The sequence below is a fragment of the Benincasa hispida genome, chromosome 10, assembly GCF_009727055.1.
Source record: "Benincasa hispida cultivar B227 chromosome 10, ASM972705v1, whole genome shotgun sequence".
NCBI lineage: Eukaryota > Viridiplantae > Streptophyta > Magnoliopsida > Cucurbitales > Cucurbitaceae > Benincasa > Benincasa hispida.
Window position 1 is genome coordinate 48376670 of NC_052358.1, and position 11376 is coordinate 48388045.

The 11376-nt window shown below is 34.1% G+C and overlaps 2 protein-coding genes across 6 annotated transcripts; one reads left to right on the top strand and one right to left on the bottom strand.

Moving 5' to 3' along the window:
- The first annotated feature begins 678 nt into the window (after window positions 1-678).
- LOC120087673 lies at window positions 679-5341 on the top strand. Of its 4 annotated transcripts, none has more exons than XM_039044527.1 (5): window positions 684-1016; window positions 3856-4025; window positions 4356-4416; window positions 4748-4817; window positions 4917-5341. In XM_039044527.1, exons 1-5 carry the CDS (start codon window positions 851-853, stop codon window positions 5035-5037), a joined length of 588 nt encoding a protein of 195 aa, XP_038900455.1. In that variant the 5' UTR covers window positions 684-850; the 3' UTR covers window positions 5038-5341. The 4 variants fall into 4 exon arrangements, with proteins under 4 accessions (XP_038900456.1, XP_038900457.1, XP_038900455.1 ...); XM_039044526.1 differs by having other exon boundaries at window positions 4745-4817; window positions 4917-5323; XM_039044528.1 differs by lacking the exon at window positions 4917-5341 and having other exon boundaries at window positions 679-1016; window positions 4356-4507; window positions 4745-4817.
- A 1763-nt stretch (window positions 5342-7104) lies between these two features.
- LOC120089470 (GATA transcription factor 5-like) lies at window positions 7105-8806 on the bottom strand. Of its 2 annotated transcripts, none has more exons than XM_039046952.1 (3): window positions 8650-8806; window positions 8198-8541; window positions 7105-8106 (listed from the first exon to the last, which is right to left on the bottom strand). In XM_039046952.1, the coding sequence occupies exons 2-3, from the start codon at window positions 8534-8536 to the stop codon at window positions 7450-7452; spliced, it is 996 nt and encodes a 331-aa protein (XP_038902880.1). In that variant the 5' UTR covers window positions 8537-8541; window positions 8650-8806; the 3' UTR covers window positions 7105-7449. The 2 variants fall into 2 exon arrangements, with proteins under 2 accessions (XP_038902880.1, XP_038902881.1); XM_039046953.1 differs by having other exon boundaries at window positions 8198-8538; window positions 8650-8805.
- Window positions 8807-11376: the final 2570 nt, after the last annotated feature.

An 11376-nucleotide genomic window follows, 5' to 3' on the forward strand; every position in this document is an offset into this window, starting at 1 on the left:
CGAGTAGATATAGAATCATATAAAAATATTTACTGAAACAAAATTTAGATTCAATTATCAAAGTCTATCCTTGGTAGATAGAGATACCCACATTCTCTACAAAGAATGGAGAAGGGAATATTATATTATTTAATATTATTATATAAATATTATATTTAAATTTCAAGTTTTATTGTTTAAAGATCGAGATAACGAATATGTTTGAATTAGTATAAGAAATGGATATGTTTGAATTTTAAATTTAGATTATACATGAATAATTTGATATGTAATTATTTTCTTTTACTAGAAAATTTGATTAATTTATGTTTACATTCTAATTGTTTACATGGAATTAATCATATCATACAAAAAAGATCAACGAGAAATTAACTGTTTAATTAAAACTTTTTTGTAATAATGATTTAAATTAATTGGTAGAAAAATTTACATAGGGACCTGATCTTCGGAGGAGAATTCTTTAAAATTTTGCAGAGACAAGGAATAAAATGGGAGTAGGAATGGAGACGGATAAGCCATCCTCGTCCAGCCCCATAAACACCTCTAAGGATACGACTATTAATAATAGAATCTATCACTTATTACTTTGGCTATATTTGCCATTCTTTAAAATTTTTCTTATACAATTAATTATTAACCCTAAAAAATCCATTGCGATTACCATAAGAACTCAGGAAAGAGGAAAAAAAAAAAAAAAAAACTGTCCATTAGAGTGTTATTCCTGCAAGTTTTATAGCCTAGTATTTGAGAGAGAGAGAGAGGGAGAGTCTGGGGACGAACCCTCTGCGCCCGTAGTTGTATTATATTGAATTGATGTTCATAGCCAGAAAAAGTCTTCAAGAACTTGGAGATGGATGAATCAGACGGAGTTCAAAATCAAGCGCCTAATCTTACCTCTAATGGGGCCAAAGATTCGAAAGGCAAGTCTTGTAAGGGCTGCCTTTATTACTCTTCACTTCAGAAATCCAAATCTAAGACACCCACTTGCATTGGATTGTCCAAAACTCTCGACCAAGGTACCCCTCCCATTTCTCTTTTCTATTTCTCCTTTCCTTCATGCATCTTCCGATTCAATTTGATTAGTGGGTAATTGGTTCAGAATCGTATTCAATTTCATTTTTTTATCATCTGGGTGTCGATTACTTTTTCATTTTGTTATGCATTATTGTATGTTGTTTTACCTCTCCTAATCTGGGTTCTGCAATGGCCGCTTCTTGAAATTCAAGGACCTTGGTGTTCTTATCCACATGTCACCGACTCATCTGTGTTTGGTATTTTCTTTATGATTATGGCGGTTGTGTATAGCGTTTGAAGTCTATCTTAACTTTCTCTGATAAGTTAGTTCTATGAAACAAGAGGACATTTCGGAAGATTTAAATGTAAGCTAAAGGATTTATTTTCATCTCATGTGTTAAGAAATAGACAATCAACGATAAACACAAGAATTTAAACAATAAAGAATCGACAGACACAAAGATTTATGTGGTTCACGAACAGTGTGATTGGTATGTTTACTAATAGAGGAAGAGAGCCATTTATTATTAGAGAAAAAAATATCAAATTAGAGATCAAGATGGCCTCTATCTAGGGTTAGAGAGTTTATATACCACACTCATCTAAATCCTATCACCAAAATCGTAAATGACGTAAATAGGACAAATACGAAAACAACCATACTTGATCGTTCGAAAGCACCAAATAACAGATTCAAGGCATTCCGACATCGTGAATAGATGACCCCCCATAGTTGTAGTAAGGATATTATTGGTGTCCATGTGGAGCTCAAGCACCATTTCCTAGCTACTTGAAAGTGAAGAGGATGAAAGTTTAGAAATTGATAGTATATGTGCTAGTGAGGAATGTGTGTTTTTGTGATTCTGATTCTTTCATGCAAAGGGAACACCACCTCTGGAAAATCAAGAAACCAAGGAGAAACCATTTTTGAATCCTGTCACAGATGTTTATGCTTGAGTGGTTTAGTTCCTAAAAGTAGAACTTGATCTTTTCTTGGGTATTTGCTCTTCCTAATACCTTTGAAGAGGGTTTTTTTTGCCTCTTCTTTTTAACAAGGCCTTGGGAAAGGGGGCTCACTGAGAAGAGGTCTTTTGGGTTAAGCTGCCATAACCAAGTATCTTTGATGTAGATAGGTGAAAGAGGAGAGCAAGTGGATCAATGAAGCCCTATTTCGGAATCTCAGAATCCAGACAGTAGAGAAGATTTAGATAGGTGAAAGAGGAGGGCAAGTGTTTTATGAATCAAGTTATTAAGAGGAAACCTGTGGATTTTGGATGAACATCCGCTAGAGAAAATTTTGTAAACATTATCCTAATTCCTAAGGAATAGGAATCTTTTGGGATTGAAGCGAAACCTGAACTACACTTGTGGAAGAATGGATGAGCATGGTTGGTGTTGGTACTATCAACACACGAGAAAAGACAAGCCTATTAGCGAACAAAGAGTGTGTAGAATGAGCTACATTAGTTCGCTTAGAAGTTAGAAGTTTGAGAGAAAGTCGGAGTACTCGTGAAAAACAATTTATGGGTAAGTGTTTGGGAAAAGGCTATTGGAAGTGAAACTAGAAAAGGTTCTTGAAAAGGAGGAACAGATAATCAGAAGAATTCAAGCCACCTCCAGACATATGCTGTAGCAATGCCATAGAAATGTGATATTTAACCACACAAACATAAAAAATTCACTTCATCTAAACGTGTGTCACCATTTCCCTAAGATATTAATAAATGATGAGGGATTAGTCAAAGTTGCATAATGCATTTAAACTAGTTTGGACACTAATAGTTAAAAAATGCTATTGTAAAACCCAGAACATTTGTGGTGCCCACTGTCCATAGCATGTCTGGATATGATAGTTCTGTGTTCAGTGATGGTCGGGATGGATTGTTGAGGTAGAAAAAGACCAGGTGGATTTTACCACTGGCAACGTGCCTATTGTTTGGTACAAGATACTCAGTATGATCAACCAGATTCTTCGTACCGAATGTTATCTAATTCATTGCCCTTAAGTTAAGATGTATTTTCAATCCAATTTGGTAAGACAAATGAAAATGCTCTAAATGGCTGGGGGCTAACAAGGCATGCTGAAGTGTTATGGGGATTGGGGATTTGCTGTCAGAGCTATGGTCTGGGACTGCTTGTTAAAAAAAAAAAAAAAAAAAAAAAACCCAGAGACTTTTAGAAAGAAACCAAAGATTGTTTGAAGATAAGTTCTCTACTTTTGAGTATTTTTCTAGCAACGATTGGCATATGGCCCTGGGTTGTGTCACAATATTGAAAATTTATTTTGTAATTATCTTTTATATAATTAATTTGTGATCATGGCAAAAAAAAATTTTTTATCCAATTTGATCACTAACAATTCAAAAAGATTTTGCAATTAGCCTCCTTGGGAGGGGATCCCAGCCCATGCCCTTAGGTTGTTTCTCTTCTTTCTCATAATATACACCCAGCTTTCTCATCCAAAAAGAAAAGTTCAGAATTTAGTTGATTTTGTATCATAAATATCTCTCTAGTGGCTTTTGCAGCTGTTTGAGCGGACATGAACGTCATTCATTTGAGATTGCAATGAGTTGAATATCCTAGATCTATCTATATATTGAAGAGAATTTTGTAGAGGAATTGCTCTGGAATCTATTTAATTACTGACATGATTGTATCGACTATTGAAACGTGGTGTTAGTACTTCTTATAATTGAAACATTTGAGAATTTTCTTCGATTGAAGTTCTTAGATTGATAGCTTGAACAAACAAGCTGGGCTTCCTTACTCCTGTGCAGATATGAAGTAAACTAACATTAACACTTCATAGGATAGATAGTAATCATCGATTTTTATATGCAGTACCAAACTACATAGTGGGTGAAACTGAGTTGGAAGCTTCAAAAGAGGGACGCAGTCTTGCAGATTTCAAGTATGCTTGTGTTGGTTACTCTGTCTACTTAGAAAAGAAAGATTCATCAAATGATGTGCAGAACAAGCAAGCTGAGCTCCCCTTCTGCGTTGGTTTAGAGGTTTGAAATGTCTAAATTTTTCTGTGAGATGCAAAAAATATTAAAACAACATCCTTTCGTTTCATTACTTCTTGTTGATATGTTTGGCATAAAATATATTTAGTATTAGCTCTCATCTGTTTAGGATTATGTTGCTTAGCTCTCTATGACTAAGCTTAAAATTTATTGATTGGAACCTGCAAGGTAGGTAACATTAAAATAATATTTTAAGCTGAGTTCTTAATCTTATAAATGAGAGATTTGAAATTTTAGATGCAGTTAAATTTCTGTCACCCAAAGAATATTCTTTTTATCAATTTTACATCTTGACAAAACATGTGCTTGTTTTAGGTATTGTTGGACAAAAGACCAGCTGAACATTCCCAAGCTCATGTTCATAATAAAACTGAAGGTACTACAGGTTACCATATCATTTTTGTTCGACTACTAATATCTGAGATATCAGGTGACGTTTGGGAGGTGGCTAGGTTTGATGCCTCATTGTGAGTATCAGTTGCTAGACATGACCATTTTGTAATTATGGGCTTGGTCTTGTTCTTGTATATTCTTTCATTTCTCTTTCCGTTTTCACAAGTAATATTTTTTTGCTCGGTAGCGGGAATCCTCATCTTGATTCTTTTCTACGTTCTTCTATTATTTTATCTTTATATAAACTCTGATTTTGACAATCTTCAATCCAATCTCAGATACTAATCTTCAAATTTGATCTTGATATTCAGTAGATAGCCCTGCTTTTCCACAGCCACGTACCTATAAACCATCGTATCCGGCTGGAGACGAGTATCTAAACAGGCAAGAACTTTTTGGCACTCTATCTTTTGGCTGCTAAATAGCTTTCAATTTATCAGCATCATCAATTTCACAAGAAATTTAAATACTCTTAATGTGCAGGTTTAAACGAAATGCAGCCCTTGTCGCATCAGGTGTAGCAAGGAATGTGAACAGAATTTGCAACTACGTAAAAGAGAGTTTCGACGATATTTTATACCCTTATCGAAGACGACCGAAATGAGGTACTACGTTCATGGATCGATAGAATAAAGATCGGTTATTACAGTAAGTAGGTTGCAGAATCCCGCCATTGCTCGTTCGTGTGAAATATTGATAAAATTCTGATCTTTCTTATAAACTGTGTAGAGATGACATTGAGGTAGCACGCCGTCTTTACTTGGCTGTAATAAAGAATGTAATGAATTTAAATTTTTATGATTGTTTATGTTCTGATGCAAAGCCATTGCTTTTGCTGGGAGAGGACTCAAACCTTGGTCTTTGAATCTCAGGATGAGTTTCAAAATGCATATTTATTAGTTTCTCAATTCATTTTATGATATTAAAGATGTTAATATGTGGTATTCACTGCAATTTATAAAACCTTGAGATAGAAAATTTTAAATGTTTGGTCCCTGAACTTTTTAGAAATTTTGAGAGGGAAAAAAATTGAAAGTAAGATATCTACTACCTGTGGTTGTGAGGGGAAGTATATGAAATGCCAAGAAGTAACAGATTAAAGATTTTAAAAAGCTTGTTTTGTTCTTTTCAAACAGTTTCTTTTTCAAATCTACTTTGATTTTCGAATTTTTAAATTTTGAAAAGAAAAAAAAGTGAATAAGTTATCAAATAATTTTTTTTTCAAGGAATGGCGCAAAGGTAATGTTTTAAACAAAAGTAAATAATAAATAATCATTTCTCTTAGAAAAAGGAAAATAAGAAACAAACTATCAAACCACATTTTTTAAAATAAACCTCTGAATTTTTGCAGAAGCAATCATTTAACCATTAATCTTTTAGTTCAAAGATTTAATTTTTGCATTTTCAATCATATAACAATTTTATTACTAAAATATTTAATATCCAATAATGTAGTCTTTATCGTGAAAATTATGTAAATCAATTAAGGATTATTTTTCAAATAAAAAAAAACAAGTAACTTATTTATAAATATAGCAAAATGTTGCTATCTATTAATGATAGACAACAATAGACATTTATCATAGACATTTATTAGTGTTAGTGATAGATGTCTATCGCGGTCTATCTCTGATAAACAATGATATTTTGCTATACTTGAAAATATTTTCAGCAGTTTTACCATTTAAAATAATAACTTATCAATTAATTTAATTTAAGTTTTTTTTTCCTAAAAAAGAAAAACTAATAAGATAAAAAGAAACAACAAAACCAACTACTCCATCACCTCCTCATTGCAAATGAGAGAGATGATACAATCAGAAAAGACAACAAAAATTTGTTTTCCTCTCTGGAGATGTGATAGAAAAGAGAACTATCAACAAGGCTCCCAATGAAAATAGTATTCTCAATGAGTATCCCGATTTCTACGAGCGAGGAATCCTTTCTATTGAAGAGATTAATCACTTCCAACGCATTAGATTCCACTTGAATCAGCAAATTGGTTCCAGACCATTCTCGCTCAATTGCGATAAGTCCCCTCCAACACAGCTTCAACTTCCAACATACAAACGCTCAACTCTTCTTGATAAACTTGCAACCCCTCGAGATTGCTCGACCTTCATGATCACGAACAATTCACCTGAGCCTGTCCGAACCTCTCTTGTTAGACCAACAAATTACATAATACAAATTGATATTTAATTTAGATAGAGTTTTGTTATGCTATAGTTTCTTCTAATACATTGGAAAAACTCAAACTACAAACCTTTTGATCGCTAAGACATACTTCATGTCAATAGAAATTAAATGGTTATAACTTTTAAGTACGTGAAGTAGATCATTATACATTAGATAGAATAAAGGCATTTTAATTAATAATGAAACATGGGTATGTAAATTGAGTTGGATGCATGATTAAAGTGAGATATTGAAACAGTGTTAGAAAACCAACATCACCAACACCAAAGAAAGTGAACATTAATGTTTGTTGAATCAACCACCACTTTGGTCCCTCCTAAAAGTAAAGATAATTTCAACCACTCATACCACACTCACCTTTATCGCTCTCTACAATCCCTTCCATAATGTCTCAACAACAAATTAAAAGCGTCAATAATGTCCCTTCACCCCACTTTTCCCCCTTCCTTTTTTGAAAAAACAATACGAGATCAAGATTCCAACCTAAATTTTATAAGAAATAGAACAAGTAAACACGACTAACTCCTTGGAGAACAAAAATAGTATTTTATATTCGTAAACTAGCTAAAGTAATACAAAAATACAAAAATCTTCATCTTTTCCTACCTAAACATATTTAATCTAACCTAAATTAACATAAATCTAAATTAATCAAATTAATTTCACAAAAAATACTACACTAAAATTAATGCTCTAAGTCTAATTCCTCGCCTAACCCTACAAGTACAAATGGATTCCCTTTTAGCGTCACAACAAAAATCTGCCCTTTTTGGTCATTTCGCCATTTCCCGGTCCATCTGAACCCGGTTCGATTGCTTTAGTAACTTGGGACCATTTGGGACAGCTCGGTCGCCGGTTCTGGAACCTCCTTCGTCTTCCTCATTTCAAGTACTTTCCGATGACTGTTCGAGTGAACGCCGCTGCAAAAAGTGGGACTTAACGCCGGTCTATACTCGGGGAAGAGCCGACCGGATTTATACCGGACCCCACAAGCGTTGCAGAGTGTTTTGGCTCCGTTTGGACCCGTCCGCCACTGTGGGGTCTTCTGAACCAGACAATGGCTGCACCGCCGCGGAATCTGACCGGTTGGTTGAAGAGCCGCTGGCGACGGCGACGATGACTTTTTCCTCTGCTTCTTCGGAGGCTCGCTGGAGACGTTCAAAGAGTCCACGTTCTCACCGGCGTCGGAGAAGATAAACCAAGGTGCGGCGGAGGAAACGCCGGAGGAGGTCGACGAGGACGACGACGATGGCGATTGGTTGAGAGAAGAACCTGTGGATTTCGCTTGACGAGACTGTCTTGACCTTTTCGTCCTCGGTCTGACCGGAAAAAACGTCGGCAAACACGAAATTACAGTTCCGGCGAGTTTCTTTTCCGGTTCGGAGCGGTTGAAAGCCACGGCGGCACAGGAAAATTCAGAGCAAGAATCGTCGACGAATTGAGAAACCCATTCAAGGTCCGCCAGAGAATCGCCCTGAGAAGTGGGATTTTCGATTTTAATTTTCAATTTTGAAATCTTCAAACAATTAAACCCAAAACATACAAAACCCATAAATTAAATTTACCGGAATAGCAAGTTCAACGGCAAGAAGCGACGACTTGGAATCCTCCTCTCCGACGACCGGAAACCCACCGGACTGGTTCGAATTCAACGAAACAGAGTACCGATTCTTCTCAAACTCTTCATACTCATCATCTTCTTGAACTCTCAAAGCGGACCCATGTTCTAAATCGCCATTAGAGAAGTTCAAAAACTCGTCGACTTCAACAAAATCCTCGCCGGCGACGAGATTAGCTCCGTTCAAACACCAAACTTCCTCCACCAAAGCATCTTGTTGAGCAGATTTCATAGCTAATTCCCAATGGAAACTTGATTTCAAAGCTTTAGCTTCCAGAAATTCCATTTCTTCTACATCCAAACCACCAAAACAAATGATTTTCAAAACAAAATTCATAAAATGAAAAATCCATAAAAAATTTAATTCTGTTCTTTGTTGTTTGAAGTAATAATTATTACCTGTTTGAGATAGGAAGAAAAAAAATAATTGCAGGGAGAAATAGAAAGATGGGTCAGAGGGCAGTTGCAGATTCCAAAGTTTGAAAGGATAAATTAACCCCTTTTGAAATTTATATATAAAATTAAAATTAAAATTAATAATAATAATTTTGAATTTGATTTTTCTTTTGACACTTGGTTTTATCATTTGGTGGGGCTGACTTTTCTTAGCCTTAATGGACAGCAGGCTTAGCCGGCTAGTCTTCTTCCACCCAACCACGACTATGACTCTTTAATCTTTATTATTATTATTTTGTTTTATTTTTTTCTTTTTCAATTTTTATTTTAAATTTGCACTCACTTCCATATCCACTCAACTCAATTTAACAAAAAAGGAAAAAGAAAATGAAAAACGTTTTGGAATTAAAATTTAAGGTCTCCCCTCCTCCCATGGCTGTGGGTCTAAAAATTAGCACGAGGTCTTAGACTCTTAAAATGGAATGACCTTAATCGAGATTTAAACTAGGAGAGTGAGCAATTTGGTTGGTATTTTCGTAAAAGAAATAATAATTAGTTGAATTTATTAGTTGACTATCGAAGTTAAAGTTACGAGGTCAATGATCTATTAAAAACGAAGTTGAATTTGTATTCAACATATCTGTGAATTTTAAACAATTATGTTAACTTGAGACTTGTTAGACTTAAACTTTAAAATATGGTGTTTTATTAAACATGAAATTGAAAGTTTTGGGATTTATAAAGCATTATCTTACTATTAACTTCGAGATTACAAATACGATCCCCTTAACTTACATATTGTCAACAAAAAGACAACATAACCCTCAAAAGTTTTACGATTAAATTCGTAATTTAAATTTACTGGAAAAAGAATTGTGATTTAAATGTTAATGCGTAGTAGGTCAATTGATCAAGACCTATTTCATTGATAAATACTAAGTATTTAATTTTTCACTCCTACACATAGTTGAACTCAAATGGATAAATAGATTTCTGTTTGGTAACCATTTGGTTTTTTGTTTTTATTTTTGAAAATTAACCCTATAGATACTACTTCCACTCCCAAATTTCTCATTTCTTATATACTGTTTTTACCGATGGTTTAAAAGTCAAAGCCAATATTTAAAAACTAAAAAAGTAGTTTTTAAAAACTTGCTCTTATTTTTTAAATTTTATTGATAATTCAACTATTGTACTTAGAAATGTGGACATCATTGTAAGAAATTGAGAGAAAATAGACTTAATTTTTACTATTTTCAAAAATAAAAATAAAACAAAATGGATACAAAACAAGGCCTTAACATTTTTTTTTTTTTTTTTTAATATAAACCACACACTCCATTTTAGATAACTGTCAACTAATTTATCTATGGAACATGGTATATTCAAATACAATGGTAGTAAATTGAAAGTCCAAAAAGGTGGGACCCACAGATAAGAGAGATGGAGATGGAGGGTCGAGATTGGATATTGAGATGAAGAGAGTGTGATAGTGAAAAGTGAAAAGTGAAAAGTAAAAAGTAAAAAAAAAAAAAAAAAGAAAAAAGAAAAGTAAAAGTAGAGAGAGAAAGGGGAAGCAACGGGGAAAACAAAAGGTTTTCCATTGATAATTGTTATTTTGTTGTTCTGTCCGTTCTCACTATTGTCGAATAAATTTCCAATTTTGTGCGTTGAAATTTCTATTATTTACGACAATGGAATTTTCGGCTTTTTTTTGGCCTTTTTTTCCCCGCGTTAATTACGATTCTAGATTGCCTTTTTTTCTTTTTATTTTTTTTCCTTTTTTACTTTTATTCGCATGCCTTTCTGGCGGACTTTGTGCAACTCTTCTAATCCCCACCTCAAATCTAGCGCGTGTGTCACTTATTCACCGTGCGATGGATGGCTTTTTAAATCAAACGGTCAATTCTAAAGCACGTGAAATGCACGAGGTGATTGGCTTTGTATTGTTGTTTATTGGTGATTGGGTGGCAGAAGATTATGGAAACTCGCGTTGGCAGGCACCGTGAGCGCGTTGCATAATTGACTCTTTGTTTCTCCTCCTTTTGAGATAACAAAAGTTTTTCTTTTTAATTCATTTTAGATTGGTTAAATTATTATTTTTTTTTAAAAAAAAAAAAAAACACTTTCATTTTCGTCATTTGTCAAATAAGGAAAAATTTCACAAAATGACCCAAAACTCACAAATTTTTCTACCAATTACCTCTTCTTAAAAACTTTTCTACCATTATTTTTTCCCCCTGCGAAGTTTCAAAATTACCCCCAGTTTTCTTGAGTCTTCATATTACACCACATTTCTTCTTCCTTCAACGGTTTCTTCAACCCTTTATTCAATGTGCATTCAATACACCACCAACATTCACCAAAACATTTTTTTCCAACTAATATTCTGAAGACAATGAAACGTCACTCTCATTATTCACTTGTTGTCGTCGAACTCCCCACGAAATCCTCTCATTGTTCTCTTGTAGCTTTCTCTCAGAGTTTCAACCCAACATCTTCGTTGATCGCTTTCATTGTTGGATTCAGTCCACATTTTTTCTTCCTTCAACGGTTTCTTCGACCCTTCATTCAATGTATTATTTCTTCTCCCATATCGCTTTCATAATAAGTGTCGTTTAGCATTAAATTACTGGACGATCGTTTATACATTACTATGCGATCGTTTATACATTCCTATGCAGTCGTTTATACATTCCTATGCAGTTGTTTATACATTACTATGCGATC